Here is a 19065-nt window from a genome sequence, read left to right on the forward strand (position 1 = left end):
GACTTTTGTGCCTCTCATATTTGTCCATAGAATAGTGTTATAATGCCTCACTTTTATGTGCCGATGGTTGCTTCTTATGAAGTCCATACTGATATAGCTTATTTGTACCCTTGTGTATGTTCTTTGTTCTGCAAATCTCCACTTTGTAGAACCCATGCAGAAACTAATGATTGCCGCTTTCTCTTTAGACTTGGTCAATTTGCCTCACTGTTTTATCTAATGAACAAATGATTAAAAGGTTATTTAATCCACAGTTTAGCAGAATAGAAAAAGGCAATGATGAAAAAAAGCCAATAAATGTGTGAATAATCTTTTATTCAGTTGAAACTAAACTGATGAAGGCATAGCTGCACAAAGCTCGCCCTGCTAATTTGTCTCTCGTTAGAGGCTTCCTTTGTTGTTTCCCCCGAACACAAATGAACTTTCATGTGAGAGAGACTTATTTATGCGCAGACAGAACGCTCCGCACGAGAAAAAAAAAAGGCTTTGTTGAGAAGAATGAACAAGCCGGCCCAATTAGTGCCATGCCATCTTCCCGGCCCAAGCAGAACAGGAAATGGTAGAGAGAGAATGTTCACCTCCATACGTCGCACTCGGCTCTGCCGCGCACGTATGGCTGCCGGTGTTTGATCCACCAGTAGGTAGGATTACTCTAAGGCCATAACCGTCTCATCAAATCGGCTTGGCCTCAGCCCCTGCTCTCTCCCATCCTCCTCCATTTAAAGAGACTGTTAGCTGATGAGGAGCCCTACATGCGAGACTGAAGATAAAAGAAAGCAGTGACCTGACTCATTAGCCCCCTTTGATTTAATATATTGACACTTGGATACAAATAATTCCATTTAGTGGCCTCTGTTGGGAGTGTGGGGTGGGGGGGAGGTAGGATCAATTTAATTAGTTATGAAATGTGACTTCTTGTCAGGAAGCAGAAGAAATGCTGACGTTAAATAAATTCGTGTGCAATTTGAACAATAAAGCTTTCGTGAGGCCCTCCATGTTAAAACTTAATGATGCACAAAAAAGGGCTTAATAGATACAACCTCAGCAATGGCCGTGATGGTTTTGAAATTAAGTAAAGTGGATGAACGGGGAGCGGTAATGTCGCCGGTCTGTTTAAACAAATTTATACATCATGAATATAAACAGTGGAGCCGGGGCTGAGTGGGTATTTCCTCTCGGTCCATCAGTTCATGCCTGGAGGGGTTCGGCTAATCGGGGCCCGTTGGCTTGTTAACGCATAGCATCACGCAGCGTCTGTGTGCCTTGACGCCTACCATAGCTGAGGGTCCACTCTCGGACTGAGGAGAGGACTCTCTGAACTCTCTCTGTCATGGTCTGAATGGGCGATGTGTTAATCATAGAGATCAGCAGGTCCGGAGTGAATGGTCACCACTTTAGCCACTCGCTCTGGTAGACGCTGAAGTGCATATGCTCAGGCTGCGAGAGAGAGAGAGAGAGAGAGAGAGAGAGAGAGAGAGAAGAGAGAGTTTGCCCCCCCTCTCTCTCTGCACGTCAGACTACACTCATACAGTAGTGCCCCACAGAAGCTCCGACACAAAGGCAGGCTTGTGCCGAATATATGCGGAGAACGCACATGTCTGCGCTGGTGGGGTTACAGTGTAGACAAACACAAGTCAATTATTAATGTTAATTACACAACATTTCCTGCCATTCTCTCTCTCTTCCTTTCTTGTTTTCTCTCTCTCTCTCTCTCTCTCTCCCTCTATCTCTCGTTGTGGTAATTAGCTGCAGGGCAGTGGCTCTGCATTGTGTTCTGACACCTCTGCTGTTAAGCTTAGCTAATGAAGAGGCTCCATCTTGAGAAGGGGCTGTCACATGAACAGTTAGAACGTGTGAAGTCACACCTGAGTCACTCTTAAATTAGCTACCTGAGGGGATTGGAAACAAGCTCTGGGAGTTTTGGTAATGTATGCCAGGAGTCTGCAGGCTGCATCACAGCTCAGGCCCGGTGATAACAGTAATTAATGACGCACAGGATTAGGGGAGACGTACTTTCGGCGCATCTAATTGTGCATCAAGAAAATTGCACCAGCTTCATTATGATTAAACATGTTTTTTTTTTTTTTTTAAATCAGCTCGCGGTGTACAACATAACAGCAATCTGTGGATCGATCCATTATGCTGTCTGTGCAAAACAAAAACACGTACAGAGAGCACGAGTGACTGGGGGGGAAGAAAAAACAGAATCTTTAAATATGCTTTGAATATCATCAGGGGGCACCTGTTTAGACTCCAGCGCCCTTCACAATCAGGCCTCACAATTCCCTCCCTGATCAAGGCAAGCGGCCGTGTACTTAGCTCCCATTGTACGGTGGCTCCAGAGGGAAAAATATCAGTTGGCGGAGAACACATCCTCCAGTGTGATGTTGACTTAGTTTCCTCTCCCTCCTGCCTCGGCCCTGTGTTTTCCCTGTTAATGTTGAGCAAACTGTTTTGTCTTTGCGTTGGCTTTTTGTACGTGGCCCTCGGCCCCGGCAGTGGGCACACACGCATGGGAGAAGGGGGGACCGTTAATGGGGACTACTGTGTGCGGCCAGCCGGCAGTTAGAAAGGGGGCCCGTGTTTTCTTAGGGCCAGGGTGGCAAAGCAAAGCATTCAGCCCATGCTAGCCGGGCCGAAAAAAAGGCCCTTTTTGTTTTCAGGGGCGGAGGAGAGTCCAAGCATTCCCCACGGAATACAATGAATGGAGCGTTTTGTCCTGCACCCGTTTTTTAGACACAGAATTGTTTTTTTTCTCTCTTTCCCTCTCCCTCTCCCTCTCTCTCCCTCTCTCTCTCCCTCTCTTTTTTTTCATAATTATTCTTGCCCGTCACTGGGTGTGCACATGACATTTGAGCATGTTTTAAAGTCTCAACACACTCATGTGCCTGCAATAAAGTCCTCCTCCCCGGCTCCGTAACAATCCCGCTTTCTGCCGGACAACAGAGTAGCCTCTGTTGTTCTCACAAGTCCCAGCAGCTGGGAGGCAATTGTGAGGACAGTGGCCCAGTCTATCCACGGACGACAGGAAGAGGGGGAAATGCTCCTTGAGCCACACTCTGGACAATGGCATTATTAGATTATGGGTGGTCTGACTCGACTGCTTAGCTCCAGCATTAGATGCATAACATTTTCTCATTAGTCTCCTGCCTAGACAGTCTCTACAATGTTTAGACGGGGCAATTGTTTTGTGTACTTGCAAATTTAGACTTCAAAACAAGGTCGCTGGGAAGCTGTTTCCCTCCATTTCAATGAGAGATATAGAGATATTATAGAGATTTTATGAAGATTTAATCAAATCCCCTTAGAATAAATATTGGATTCTAGGCATTGAATGCCAGTATAGAAGTTTAGTAATTATACCTTGTTTACTATTATGTAACATCATTTTCAAAAGTAATCTTCATGTGATACCTCTGCCATATTGTGATATCACTGCCCTATCTTATGCAGGGCCATGAATCAGTAAGAGGTACATAAAGTCATCCTTAGAAGACCCCCAGGATCAGGAAGTGGCAGTGTGGATCTGCAGGGTGGCAATGGTAAGGGTGGCCATGGCTGATAGCTTTTTGGGCTCCTCTGTCCACCCTGTCAAGTGGGTCGCAGTCTTCTCCATCCGTGCCCCTTTTCCCTCCATGTCCTGTATAAGGGATGTATATGAGGATAATGATGTTGAGCCCAGACTCACTTGTGGGTTTGTTTATGTCTATACTCTTCTCTCCTCATTACCCATGCCGTTTGAGGGAGTCCCCGCGGATTTTGCCAGTTTACTGCAAACCTTTTTTAATTTTATGACTAGACCCTGCCAGGATATCTGTTTCCTTCCCTTCTCCTATGTGTGTGCACTGAGCACGGGCTTCTGTGCAGATCATATGTTCAGAGAATCCCCCGGCCTGAAAACATGCCAAGATTTCAAAAGTATTCCCAGCAAACAATAATAGGAGGGTATGACAGACAGGAAGATGGAAAGGGAAAAGAGTGAGAGAGAGAGAGAAAGAAAAAAAGAAAGAGAGAGACAGAGAGAAAGAAAAAGAGAGAGAGAGGAAGGAGGGCCTCAGCCGCCCCTATCAGGCTGCGCTGTGTGGCACGTGGAAATGAAAAGCTCATGGAGAGCGCCGCCTTAGGCTCCATCTTTGATATTTTATATTCAATACAAACCTAATTGCCTGAAATATTTACAATCTTAAATTACATTTTAGGTCTTTGAGGCTCTCCAAGAATTTGCCTTAAGTACACATTTCTGTTGAATCTACAGTGATCACATTTCGAACGCTGTTCTCCAGAGAATAGTCCCCCCCCAACTCCCCCATCCCTCTCCTTTGTACTTCATCAATTTACTAATTTTCTCCACATCAGCAACATTCTTCAGTGGGCTGTTTTTTGCCTCCTTGATATTTCCCTCTAAACAGACCGAATTTTATCACTCCCTTAGTGATAAAAATGATCTAATAAATTAAGTGAATTTAGCCAGATATAAAAAAAGACGCTGATCAATAGAAGTTAGTACTTTACTTAGGACTCTGCCTAGGACTGTAACTGCTGTGTGATATATATGGCTGTTTGCAGCAGAGTGCTTCAGAGCCCACTGGATCTGGGCAGAGCACAGGGGAAGGGGCTGCCCTGCTTTTTAACAGCCCCAGACTTAATATAGACATATTGGAATGGCTCATTTCCAAGAGAGCTTGTTTTACTGTGTAAGGAATTAGTGTAACAAGAAGTCATCTATTGGTTATTCCTCCAGACTGCCGCCCTCCGCCAAGTGTCTGGTTTCTGTGCACCTTGTGTCCCCATGCGGCAGATATAGCAGCACGCCACACTCGCCCCCCTCCCAGCAGCCTGGCCCTTTTGTCAGTGAGCCTTGGGATGCTATACTCCAATGTGGTTGTTGTTCAATGTTAGTTTAAATGCGCACTCCTCTCCCCTCTCTCTCTCTCTCTCTCTCCCCCTCTCTCTCTCTCTCCCCTCCTCTCTCTCTCTCTCTCTCTCTCTCTCTCTCGCTCTCTCTCTCGCTCTGTCTCTTTCTGTCTTTCTCTCTTTAGACAGAGATGTTAATCGGTTACGTGTCGGTGAAAAATATCCATTTCCTGCAGTGGACAATCCCTGGGATTGAGAGGGTGGGTGGGGGCGGGGGGGTTAGGTGTGTGCATGAGTGTCGGGGGTTGGAGGTGGAGGGGGATGGTGGGTGGGGCAGTTCTCTGGTCAAAGTCATGACCAGACAAAAGCCCTTTGTGCCTGACCTGTAGCTCTGCAGTGGAAAGGCCCTCCTGTTTTCCCTTCGCCCAGCGGGAACAATGCGCTCAGTCTGTGCAGGGGAGGTGGAGGCCTCGCTCCTAATGCCTGGCCCACGTCAACACGGAGCTGGGGGATCAAAGTCCGGCTCAGGCATATCGATCCACATGGCTGATTGTCATCGGGGAGCAGAGTGGCAGAGCAACGGAGCAGAATATCTGTGACTTTGATAACGGCCCTCCAGTGGTGTGTGTGTGTGTGTGTGTGTGTGTGTGTGTGTGTGTGTGTGTGTGTGTGTGTGTGTGTGTGTGTGTGTGTGTGTGTGTTTAGGGAGAGGGGGATTAGGGCCGAAAAGCGGAGTGCGGTTAGCTGATGAATGACCTGCGATGTGGGAGTAATGTGTGCTCAGGGATCGCTGGGATTGTTTCATGAAATGACCTCTCCAGAACAAAGTAACACTGAGACACACAAGCCCAGAAGTGGTTCCATTCAGCGATTTTCCCCCTGGTTGGCTTCCAGGAAGCGCTCGCCTCAGCGCGCCGCATTCGCACAGTAGTGGGTGTCGAGTTTGCACGGCAGCTTGTTCTAGCCGTCAGTTTGCCACGTGTATGTGCAAGTGTGAGTGTGAGTGTGAGCTGGTGGGGGGTGGGAGTGTGTGGGTGTGTAGATGTGTGTGTGTGTTTTGTGTTTGTGGAAGTTTTTAAAGGATGTGTAGAGTAGTGTACTTGCTCTTGATACCTGATTCCTGTGCCTTTCAGTTCTGCAATTGCCAAAATGCCTGTAGCTGGATAGTTTGGTGGGAATTATCAAGACTTACTGCTCACAATCTGGAATTGGAAAAACTGCTTTGCAATTCTCTTCATCTCTTTTAGAAAGGCCAGACACATGCTAACTAAAATGTACCATTACTCAGGGAAATTCTGTCACAACGTTCAGATATTGATACTGAACACTGAAAGTAGACAGACTCATTATCAAGCTTTACTTATAGCTCCAACTCTGCTGAATCTATTACAGTTCAAATAGGAGTCAGGGAAAAAAAGCTACTCCCCCCGACCCACCCATCTCCCTTCAGCTCTCCTCTTCCCTCTATCTGATCTTGTCAACATGTAAGGCATTTAGACATGTTAAAACAACTCCTCTCCTCCTCTCGAAAAAGCGAAAGTGTGCAGGAGTCCCAGGTGATGCTCGCCGAGGATCAGACTATTTCTGTGTTTAGCCCGAAGACCAGGAACGGGGTAGGGGGATTGAAAAGGTGGGGGGGGGGGGGGCACTGCGGACAAGACGTCTCATGGGTACCGTGAAAACGTCTGAAAAGACAGTGAGGAGCACGGGTGCTGACAGGAGCCCTATTGAGCCCAGTAATGGCTTGTACATCTCCATTTCCCCTCCACCTGCATGACAGTCAGCCCAGGTCAGGCTTCCACAGGAGAGGGACAGGAGAGCTGAGGCCAGGGAGGGGGAGTGTGTGAGGGGCTGAGAGCCTGGCGACGGCAACGCTGCAATGAACTTCTCAAATTCAGAGATATTTCTCACTCACCCACCCACCAACGCGCCCGGATCCCCGTCCACACATGGCCATCTCTGAGCAGTCAATCCCGGCTCCCAGAATCATCCCAGCAACTCTGACCTCGGGATTACTCGCAGTCCTAAACCATTACAGCCCCTTACTGCTGATGTCGACATGTCCGCTAACAACATTGATTAATCTATACACCTCCATTTATTCACGTTTTTCTCTCTCCTTCTCTTTCTCCTAAGACCCTTGGCCCAGGGGCTCTATATCCTTCAGCCATCAGTCCCCTCATCGTGTCCTTTTTTTAGTGCCTGGAGAGAAACAGACTTGCGTGCCTGCAGACGTATGCGCGGGTCTTAAAGTGAAATCAAAGCCTCTCAGACTCGTGTTGCACTGAGAGGGGGAAACAGATTGTGTTGTGCGCCAGGGCGGCCTTCGTCGGGTCATGTGAATTGATGATGTATGTGAGGGTGGGAGTGAAGAGGCCTCTCTCTCTCTTTCACTCTCTCTCTCTCTCTCTCTCTCCCCCCCTCTCTCTGTCTCTCTCTCTCTTTCTCTCCCCCCTCTCCAAACCTCTGCTCAGCCGAGCGCTGGCAGAGAGGAGGGCTCCTGCCAAGTCTGGGCCTGACTGATTGCTACAGATGCTCTTCCTCAAGTATTCCGAGTTAGATCCTTACCCGGGAGTCTTCGGGGACAAACAATAGCACCTGTTCCTCATAAGAGAGGCCCATTCATGTATCTTTAATGAAGCGACGGGGCAGATGGCGAGGAATGGCGTTAGCCAGCAGTTAGCCCTGTGCTAAGACAAAAAGGGCGCGGTGCCAGGCCAACAATGGGCTGTATTTATGAGGAGCGGAAAGGACGATGCCCCACACTTGCCCGCATGCACCCATCCCCCACCTCTACCCCCCACCCCCCACTCTCACATCTGGTCCTCTTCATACTCTCCCACTCCTGAAGATCACCCTGCCAATTGAAATATTCTGGGGTACTCAGCCGATTGGCAGATCAGAACTTAAGGGTTACTCTTTCAGAGCCTTGCTCTGGATGGGGCTGTCTGCAGCAGTCAGGGAATGAAGGGAGAAATACACAACCACATACACACACAGACTCACACACACACACACACACACACACACACACACTCATACTAACACACACACACACACACACACTCACACTCACACAGATAAACGAGACAGAGAAAAGGGAGAGGACTATATTTTGTATTGGTGCTGCTATATAATTCATCATAATGTGTGAGCAAGAGCAGTCACTTATTTCCATTAGGCGTCAGCAGTCAAAGCCGAACTAGCAGTGCTAATATTCAAATCTATAAATGCATGGGCAGAGCAGCCACTGTGCTATCTGTTAATTGACAGTCTGGAAAAGCTAACCTCCACTATTAGTCCCCACTTTGAAGCCTCTGATTTGATTTGCCCCTCTCTCTGACATTGGTTGTGTAAATTAAAGTTTAATGTAAAGGGCTCATTACCACAAGACACAACTGCTCCAATCCACTGCCGTCCTATTCATCTCATTCAGACTGTGTGCGCTCCTTTTGACTGGAAAAAGCCTTTTATTATCTGTCACCGGTGTGCTGTCACTGACATCTTATGCTGTACATATTCTCATATTTATTTCTATTATGGCTTTGTGATGCATTCATCTCTTCACTTCAATGATATTTCAATTTGAAATTTTAATATTATTTTGTTTGTCAATATTAAGAAATAAAGATAGATAGGCAGAATGGCAAGTAGATAAATAGATAGATAATAGATACATCTATAAATAGAGATTGATACATTGACAGAGAAACTGATACATTGAAAGTGAGTGTTGTTGTGGATGGAGGGAGCTTAGATATTGGGAAATAGTTGTGATTTGGCTCCATTTATAAAACAGCTGTTCTTAGTGTCCTGGCTTTGGAGAGATTCGTTTTGCTAGTTTAATGTGTCTAAGGTTAATCACAATTATGTATGTGACTGACCTTTTATAACCCTTGAGAGGATAGGAATTTACATGCACACCAGGGTGTCTGTCTTCCATCCTCTGTGCTTTTTTAGCTCTGTAATTGCTACATTACCATGCCTAGCTTCTCCTCAGAGCTGTCTCTGGCTCCTCCTGTAGTAATACTAGCACAAGCCCTTATTCCACAACCTACTGATGACTGATGACTTTTATTTCATTATGTTTACAGTAGTTTTTGTAAAAATTCCACAGATTCCAGTGAAGCTGGGTTTATTTTGTATAACATCTCATTTAAGGTTAATAAATTGTCCATTTACTTTTTTGAAAGCACAGCACATTTAAAGTAATCCATTTCAGATGATTGAAAACAACCAAAAAATGTTTACTCAATTCTTCTCAGCCTCATTCTTTTGCAGTGTTACCTTGGCAGTTGCACTCAGTTAAAGAAAAAAAAATGAAAGAAAGTACAGGATATTTTTTATTTTTGCTTAGCAAAACTCACTCATGGCTAGATCGATAAAGTGCTGCTGAGGACTAGTTTTGCACTTGGGGAATGAGACCAGCTCAGCCATGCTGAGGGATTATACATGAGGTGGTGCGAGGGGGATGCTGGTGAGGGAAAAAAGTGGATATCACAAGCAGATCTGAGTGCGAACATGTAGGAAAAGTCATTGGTCAAAGCAGGTTGATTTCATGCCCCATTGCTGCAGCTATAATTGCACCCGGGCCCATTTTTTTATTGCTGGCTTGATTTGAAAGAAGGGATGAATGGAGAAACATTCTGTTAAGTGTTTATTTTGGGGCAGCTGACCTCTGTGAACCTGTTTACCAGACGGGCTCCCCAGGGCTGGGCGCGGTGCAGCGCAGCAAGGTACGGCCGCTGGCTGGGGTTCGTGAGCGTGCAGGCTCACGGTAGCGCTCCTGCAGCCGATCAGAGGCAGGCAGGAAGCAGGGGGATGACAGGCAGATTGGCTGCTAGTCTCGAGTCCCCACATGCGGCCTGACCCCGAAGGTCTCGCATGGCCCCTGTGGAAATAAAAAAAACTACAGCCCCCTTCCCCCCCCCAAAGAATCATCACCCTCCTTTTCACTTTCTCCCTCTCCGATACTCGACATGATCCCAGATTACTGGTGCGCATCAAAAAGAGGGCCGCGTGCGCCGTTACATCAGCCTCCACGTTAAAATGAAATATCGCAAACGGATGAGAAAGGGGGGACTTTTGGGGCTCGTCCGTCTCACTGCCTATTTTTTTTTTCGGTACACAGAGCACATGCCATAAATTAAACCGGCTGCCGGGGCTTTTATCGTCTGCATAAATGATCTTCCAAAAATATGAGACAGAGACAGTATATCTGTTAGGGTCTTTTCCTGTCAGTCAGCGATGTTGGCAAGACAGCAGAGCGCTCCCCACTGTGACCCCTCTACACCCCCCCTCCCCATGCACACACACACACACACACACACACAGTACGAGAAAACCATAGGAGACATGGACTCAAATCATGCTCGGTGACGAGAATCTCACCTGTTCTCCACCACTGAGCGGACGGGATGTTTTATATTTGGAGTCCCGGTGTCCTATTGGTGCAGAGCTTAATTCACTTGTATTCTCTCTCTGGCAACCCAGGCCTGAGTGCTCTGGCAGACTTAGAGGTTTAACCAAGGTAAATCTCATTGTGAACCAGTCCAAAGAAAGAAAAGAGGTTTAAGGGGGCCTCAGGATTAAAAAAAGATTGTTAGACATATTTTTGTCTATTCTGCATTTTTTTGTCCTATGTTATGGAAAAGATGCCTCAAAAAATGATAATGTACTTTCAATCGGGGAAAAAAAACCTGTTACGTCAACAATTACTTTTACACGTCTATTTGGCCGAAGTAACGCACGGTAATCACTGATAACACCGAAGCAGAATGGCCGGAGAATGGGTCCTTATCCGGTGAGCCGCACCTTGGATCAGGCAGGGCAAACAGTGTGCGTGCGTCTCTTTGATGTGAAAATGTGCGATTGGTGGGGGATTAGGAGCAGCTGAGGCAGGCCCGGTTATTGTGCGATCCACACGCAGGCCGTGAGCGCTGGCGAGGCCCGCTGTCAGCATGCGTTAGTCGGGTGTCTGATCTCCTCTCTCTCTGTCTTCAGCAGGTCCAGGGTCACATGCCTCCGCTCATGATCCCCATTTTTCCACACGACCAGCGCACTCTGGCAGCGGCTGCCGCCGCCCAGCAGGGATTCCTCTTCCCCCCGGGAATGTCCTACAAGCCAGGTATGACACGCGCCCGCACTACTGACTCTCTCTCTCTCTCTGTCTGGCTCTCTCTGTATCTCCATCTCTCTCTCCTGCTCTCTATCTCTCCCTCTCCCTCATGCACTTACTGGTTTACTTACTCACCCACTTATTAAAATCTCCACATCCTCCTTCCTAACTCTGATCTGGTCTTGAGTGAAGTGTGGCAAGTTCAAAAGTACCTGTCATGGTTGTTTAAACTGGCATGGCTATTAAGTAAACATCACTGGTCAAATATACTAATTGTAATCTATCAGGACTGATACGGCTGAAAGCTATCTTGAAACAAAAGATAATAGGGATTGTTGCTGAATGAAAAACATTTTGTCATTTTGTCACAATTAATCTGTCAGGATGATAAGAACGATATGAACCAAACAATAGCTCTAGCACCAACAGCCTTGTAGCCATACCTGCTGTGGCAGGACTGATGAAATAGAATGCAAACACAACCTTTGGTCGTGACCCATAGTAGCTGTTGAAAGGTTTTGTGTATCTTTCTCCCAAACAATTTATTTCTGTCCCTCTAAATAGATAAAAACTCTACTTTCGCAAACAGTAGGAAACCCACTTCTCTCGGTGTCATTTCTGCTGTAGAGCCCCCCCCACCTCTCACACACACAGGGGTGTTTTGACAGCACGGATGAGCCTTTGCCACTCAGGGCCGTCAGTGTCACCTGCTGGGCTTTATTTTGAGTGGATCTCAGGCAAGGCTCCTCATATGACCCCGCCCCCCAAACCCCCAGAGCAATTTCTCCTCCTCTCCCCCTCCTCTTCTCAGCCTACAGGTCTTCTGGTCTGTCCTAGTGTGGTAGTGTCCGATAATAGACCTCAATTTGTGTCTGCTGAATTTCAAACATTCCTGAAGAATAATGGTACAAAAACAACAGTTCTGCATATTGCCCAGCTTTTAATGGAGCCACAGAGTGCTCAGTAAAAAATGTGAAAACGACTCTGGAGAAAGGAAAAGTTAGCAACATGAATTTGCAACACTGCATCCACAATTTTCTTTTCTGTTACAGAAGTACTCCACAGTCTGCTACAGGGAAAACTCTGGCAGAATTGCTGTTGGGATGTCAGTTCAAAACCTAACTGTTTCTCACAAAACCTAGTTTGACTGAGTGAGAAACAGGAAGTTCAGAAGTTGAAGCAAGCTGATAAATTGGCACATGTCATACACTTCTTACCCAGACAAAAAGGGTTAGTTATAAAACACAGGGGAGGGGAAGGTGTTAAGTGGGATCTGGGTTGTACTGTTAAGGTTCTAGGTCCTCTGACATATCTGGTGAAGGTGTATGGAAAAGTGGACAAGAGACCTGTAAATCAACTGACTGACACTGAGTGTGTCAGAAGACATCCCATCTAGTGCTGATATGAGAGTTGTTACAAATATGTCACATACATGTGTAACAATGGCTGGAAATGTACAAGAACCCTGCTGAGAGGGGAAAACAGCCCCCACCTCAGGCCTGGAGGGTTTCCAGAGGCCAAGGCAGCAGATGAAGCCACCTGACAGATTCCATCTGTGAAAACCCAGCTGTTCAAATTAATAAGGAAGGCCATTTAAAAAAAAAAAAAATAACAATAATAATGATACCAAAAAAAATGTTAAATTAATTTTGTTGTATTGTAAAATCCTGGGTTCAGATGGGTTAGCAAATTACGAAAAAAATTAAACGAATCTCGGATTATATAACATCTTTTTTGTAGATACACAGCAATATTCCCCTAGCTTCCCCCAACCACCCCCATCCTTCCTCCCGCTTCTCTGAAAGCTAAGAACAATCAGGTCTCCCCTGTCAAAGCACTTAATGCTGTGCACCATGAAGTGTGTCACTTTAGAAGTGAGCCAGGGCTGGGGAGCGCAATGAACAATGGCTTTGGATATACGAGTCGCGGAATGTAAACTGAATGTCAACATGAAAGTGTCTCAGCTTCTCGTTGGCTGTAATCGTCATCCAAGAATCTGCTGAGGGTGCCGCGGTAACACAATACCTCTGCTTTTGAGAAACGGACTGCGCCTCCCCACCTCTCTGCTTCTCTCTCTCTCTCTCTCTCTCTTTCTCTCTCTGTCTCTCTCTCTCTCTCTCCCAGGGCTCATGTTGAGGCCCTGCTCGTTACCTTGTTTCTGAGGGCTGTTTTTTTGGCATTGTGTTTTCACTTAAAGTGATCTCTGTTACATAAAACAGCTAACATGCTGAAACACAGCCAAACAAGTGCTCTTATTTAATGGAATTGAAATAGACAATACCTTTACTGGACCATATTTAAATATGTTAGTATACAAGTATACTCAAAGTATGATACATCACAAAAATTATTTAGTATGTTGCATGTCAGTAAACTTCACGACTTAAAATGAATGAAAAAGTGAAAAAATGTACTGCAGAGGTTCAGACAAAAAGTCACTGCACCCTCAGGTCAGATCAACATCAGCGGACGCAGGGCCGCCACCAGGTGACGTTCCCTGCAGTCGCGGCCCCGCTCTGGAGCACGTGTCCCCCTAGAGGGATGCAGGGCACAGAGCTCACAGGGTTTCTACCACCCCGGCCTGCCCCAGCATGTCTCCCCGAACGCCTTTTGTGTGGCGGAGAGAAAAGAATTTTCGCCCTCACGCAAGCATTCCACATCCCGAACATCAAATTTGGAGGGAAATTGCAACAACATGCAGATTGACTCCCTGCCAGGACAGTAACCCTCCTGTCCCGATCCCGACTCCCTTATTGTTCTCGCTGCTCCAGAAGTGCCGCTCTCAGCATCTGTAGTTAAAAATTAAAGCCCAGGCCTGCCCCTGGGTCCTGGCCTCACACTATCAAGCAGTTGAATCGGTCGCCTTGTGGTTTTTTGTTGTGTGTTTTGTTTCTTTTTTTTTCTTCTTCCTGAACATTGACTATTGGGTGTAAGTAAACTAAAAATGCACAAGCAAGGGTTTTCCTCCCGTATGAGCTGAGCCAACTATCGACACGTCGGGCGGACCTCTGGGAAATAGCACGGTGTGGATCAGTGCGATGAGAGGAGAGAGAGAGAAAGAGATGTCAGAGAAGGAGAATTTATGTGCGACGCGTGTGCGCGCTCTGTGGGGAAAGCCCTGGTTCTGCCTTTGTCTACACACAGGGCGCTTTGAGGAACACATGTCAACGCCTCATCAAAAACACAGAAACAACAGAGAGATGAGAAGTACAAGAGAGAGAGGGAAAGAGAGAGAGAGACATTAAAATGGAGGAGGAAAAAAGGTTCTGCAGTCAGCAGGTGAGTAGCAGAACATTATAGGGTGCGATAGAGCAGCTAATAAATTAACTATAAAGGCGGGGATGAAAAAGAAAGTCAGCTATTTTGGAACTGTGGAGGCATGACAGGTTGAGCAGGGAGCCTGAGGGGATTTGTTGCAAGTTTGATTTTTTTTTCTTCTAATATGTTTGACATGGAAAACATTTTAGTACAAATAACAGGAGTCATAATGGAGACTTCAGCATGGGTCGCCTTGTGTTAAGCTCTTGCATTATTCATGAGCTTGCAAAAGAAACCAAAAAAAGGAAGAAAGAAAAAGAGAAAGAGAAAGAAAGAAAGAAAGAAAGAAAGAAAAGAGGCCTCTGGAAAACAACTCAGTCTGTGCAGGCTCTGTTATTCCTGGCCCCCTCTGTACATAATCTTCGATCAGATGATCGTTTGACATAAAAAAAAGGCTCCACTGCTGGGTGCCCCGTGTTCTCGAGTGGCGTTGGCAAGACAGGGCCCAGTGCTTATGGCCTCTCGCCCCGCAGTGCTGCACCACCTCATTCGCCCCTCACACTGTGCCCAATGGCCTGAGCGCCATCCAGGGCAGCCACAGCGATCCACAGGCTCATCCTTTTTAAGGCAGGCAGAACCAGCCGTGACACCCCCACTGTCTGTGTACATAAAGACAGAGGCGTGTGCCATAATGGGGCTGTGGAATGGATCCTCCGGCCAGACTCTTTCAGCTGTGATGAGGCCACAATGCCTTATTGACTTTCCACCGCGGGATGCTGATATATCTGCTTAGCCTTGGGTTTGCGATCGGGGTCGTGCATGAATGCACGTGCCCAGCGGCACTCTCTCTCTCTATCTCTCTCCCCCCCTGCCTTATAAGATCATTAGTTCCTTTGATTTCGTTATTACCTTGCAACCTCGCCTTGGCAACCTTGTTATCTGTAGTGTTTGGGCATAAAAGCAGTCTTTGCCTTGTTTATTGAATTGACTCAGACTTTAAAAGGACGGAATGCAAATTAATTATTTGCCCTTTCTCCAAAGTTTCAATTTCTCCGCTGTATCTCAAGGCAGTTTGCCTTTCAAAGACGTCTACTATTTGAAGAGCCCTTGCCCTTGGCATCAGGTGGTCCAACACGAAGTGCCGGTGGAGTGAACTCTCTCCTAATAGTTCCTCCCTCGCTCGCCTCCACCTTTTCATTACGCTGGCATGCTCTTGTCTCCTTGTCTGCCCTGTGCCAGCCTTAAAGGGCTCTTCTTCCCCCAAAATAAGAGGGGCAATGCCAGGATGGCAGGATCCACCTCACAAAGACCTTTCTTTGTGACATGATACCTGACCGCAATTTGCCAGTGAGGGCCTGCGGGAGAGACATAGGCGTAGTGATTTCATTGGATGCAACCACACTGTTTTACAGTGCTTTTTGGACACTTCTGAGATCTGATAAGACTTTGAAGTGTTTGGTGAGTCTGTTGTTCAATTGTGGCTGTTGGTGTCATCTAGCGTGGAGAGTGGGGGTCCTGAGCTCGGCCCTGGGAGCAGCTGCCCACTTGGACCTCAGCGGTGCCCCTTTTAGAGCAGCCTCACTTTCACACACAGCAGCCTGGCAGCATGCCTGGTCTGCCCCCCCCCCCCCCCCCCCCCCGGCACTGCCCATCCTCCTTCCCCCTGCCCGCTCACTTCAGCGTCCCCGCTTGGCATCTGACACGCCTCCGGTCTCACATGACGTCCTGGCCGCACACAGCCACCACTGACAGAGGGGAGGCAATCACTCCTCCAGCAATGAGAAGGGAGTGGTGAAAAAGTGGGAAAGAGACCTCTGCGTCTGGGATGGGGGGAAGGTGGAAGGGAGGAAAGAGGAGAGAAGTGGTGGAGGGGGGGAGGTGAGAATAAAGAAGTAGTCCAATGAAAGAGAGAGGGGAGGGGGGGGGCAGACATATTGGACAGTAATGACCCTCACTCCACTTCTCTCGTGGCACTGTTTGAAAATCACATCAATTGCGTGCCTCACCGCTCCTCGGCCCGTGGCACGGGATTGAATATCCAGACTGTATCACAATGTGCTGCGCTGGACAAGATTGGGAGGCGCGCGCGAGGTAGAAAAAAGCGGAGAAGGTATATACGTTTCCCCCCCTCATGCCTGTGGCTTAATGCCTCCATATGTTTGTGTGGAGAAGTGACAGGCGAAAGTGGTGTCTGAATCGGGGCCAATTCTCTTCTTCAGAAGGCACACTTCAGTCAACCCCTCCACCGTCCCCGTCGGATCCACCACCAACACCACCCACCCACACCCCCTCCCCCCACCTCTGACCACAATGTGCTGAGCAGTGAAAGGATTCCTTTACCGAGTTACTCACACACACCCAGGCCAGGGATGAAAACACTTTACTTTCCCCTTCTGTTTCATTTTCTCTCTCTCACTCTCTCTCTCTCTTTCTTTCTTTCTTTCTTTCTTTCTCTCTCACCCTCTCTCTCTCTTTCAAGCAAAAGCTTTCCACTTGTATCAGTATCACGTTTAACTACCCTCCTGTGTTTATGTTTTAGATTCCAGTTTCCTGATGTGTTGTGATAAGATGACAAAATGTTCAAGACAACTATTGTTTTGAAATTCTCATACTTCTCTGGTTAAATGTGATGTTATGATAAAAGAACAAATCATGTCTTTCCTGATCTCCTTCAGTGACTTTGTAAGTGCTTGCTTGTTGTGACCTGTTGAAGTAGCACATTTTCACTCTCTCATGCCAGAACCCACACAATGAGAGAGACAATGGCGTGTAGGACAAATGAGAGTTGTGTTTACGGTGGTGTAAAGTGCCTAAGAGAACACGCCACTTTTTCTTCTCAACTAAAGCCACACACACATCCAACAGTAGCACGAGGATTGAAGAATAGAAACAGTTTTTTACTTGCCAACTTGCTATGAACTGACTGTTGTTGATTTTTTTTAAGGACACAACAAGCCTGCAAGAACTAAAAAAAAAAAAACGAAAAGAGTAGGGAATAGAAAAAGGCCAGAGAGCGAGAGAGAGAGAGAGAGAGAGAGAGAGAAAGAGAGAGAGCAAGAGAGAGAGTGAGAGAGAGGAGATACGTTCCTCAGTAATCCTTCCTCTGGTCTGCCCAGCTGAATCTTTTGTTGGTGCAGATGTTTGGGCTGGGAGCCGAGGCTGGGTGAAGGCAGGCTCGAGAGCCGTGTTGGCACTTGCCTGGCCGCCGTTGGGCCGCTCATTGTCTCAACCTGTGTGCATTGTTCTGCCCCCCTCCCCTCCTCCTCGACAGGTGATAACTACCCGGTGCAGTTCATTCCATCCACAATGGCAGCTGCTGCCGCGTCAGGACTCAACCCTCTGCAGCTTCAGGTATGTGCAACAACAAAGAATGTGCAGGCAAGCTGCCAGGCCTTGGGCGCTGCACGGCAAAAAAAAACAGCTGTATGTTAAATAATGAGCCGGCACGCTAAATAATGCTCCAAGTCAGCCCTCACCAACTTAACACCTTACATGTGTAATTTAGCCATTTTACTGAGAACTTAACCCCATAGTTACCCGGGAGACTGCAGTTATGAGAATAATGGTTATTGCAGGAAGGGTTAGCCCTCCTGGCTCCTCAAGAACCCTCTGCTAAACCAATCAGGCACGAGAGGCTGTGCAGTGTCACCAAAGGGATTGGCTGGTTCTGCCTGTTCTGTATTTCTAACGGCTATACAGCTGTATATGTCATGGACTGTGTGGGTTTTTTTTGTATACTGTGTGTATATGTGTGTGTTTGTGTGTTTGTGTGTGTTATGTTGCCTATGTAGCCAGTCCAGTGTGAGTGCAATCTTCTGTGGTGTGAAGACAGCTCAGGGCACTGAACCGTAAGACCATGCAGAGTGTGAGGTGGTAAATGTGAAAGCACAGCTAGTAGATAGACAAACAGGCAGAGAGAAAAAGAGAGAGAGAGAAAGAGGCTGAGAGAGAAAGAGAGAGAGATTCCCCTCAAGCACCTTTAGAAGTGAATTCTCAGGTAGGCCGTTTCAGCGGTGAACCAGACTCGGAGGCTAACTCCAGGCAATAAGCACTTAATATAGATCGCTATCTGCGTTCCACCGCGCGTCTCATTACCATCCTAATCAGCACCATTACCCAGCCTGCTGTGAGCCTGCGAGCGCTCTCTCTTTTTGTTTCCAAATTGACAATATGCTTTCCCCCGCGTGCTTTCATCACGTTATATTTACATAACAAATGCTGGGAATGGCTTTGGGAAGCAGAGGCCTCTCTATGATTACACTAATGTCATTATTCTTGGCTGCTCACTGGTGAAATTATCAAAGCGAGCCCCTCGTGAAGCCCCTGTGAAGGATGAAGATGGATGGAGGCCTTTGAAAAGTGCGCCGTGATAAATATTTAAGTTTTCCTGAAACTTCCCAGGCCAAGGGGTCCTGAGGAGAAGGGGATGAGGCACTTCCTGAGAGTCCGTCTTTTGCAACAAAGAGGAAAAAAAAGGAGGAGGAAAGAGAGAGGGAGTAAGACAGTCGGGGGAAAAAAGCAAGAGAGAGAGAGCGAGAGAAATCTTTTCAAGCGCTACTTTGATCTGTGCGGTTGTTTTGTCAACAATGTCGGTAAACTGTTGATAGCAATTAGACATTAAGCTCTCTGATAGCAAGGGATTGTGGCAAAACAAAAGCTGTGGAGTGTGCGTAGTAGACAGAGGGAGAGAGGGAAGCATCTTGTAACTACTTTTTTTTCTCCTCTGCCTGATACATGAGCACAATTTGTCCTTCAGAGCTTATCGCTTTCAGCATTAATGAGCCTTGGCAAGTCCTAACAATGCTGCAGCTGGGCCTGGAAAGGTCTCCTTTATC

At 47.0% G+C, this 19065-nt stretch overlaps 1 protein-coding gene across 7 annotated transcripts in view; it reads left to right on the plus strand.

The window, feature by feature from the left end:
- sox6 (SRY-box transcription factor 6) overlaps positions 1 to 19065 on the plus strand; it is a 163866-nt gene that overhangs the window by 105548 nt on the left and 39253 nt on the right. For all 7 annotated transcript variants that reach the window (XM_031569509.2, XM_042708090.1, XM_012814927.3 and 4 more), the window contains 2 exons: positions 10861 to 10981; positions 17502 to 17581. In XM_031569509.2, the coding sequence (XP_031425369.1) occupies positions 10861 to 10981; positions 17502 to 17581 (201 nt within the window). The remainder of the gene's footprint in view (positions 1 to 10860; positions 10982 to 17501; positions 17582 to 19065) is intronic.

The sequence above is a fragment of the Clupea harengus genome, chromosome 6 (assembly GCF_900700415.2).
Source record: "Clupea harengus chromosome 6, Ch_v2.0.2, whole genome shotgun sequence".
In the NCBI taxonomy this organism is placed as follows: domain Eukaryota; kingdom Metazoa; phylum Chordata; class Actinopteri; order Clupeiformes; family Clupeidae; genus Clupea; species Clupea harengus.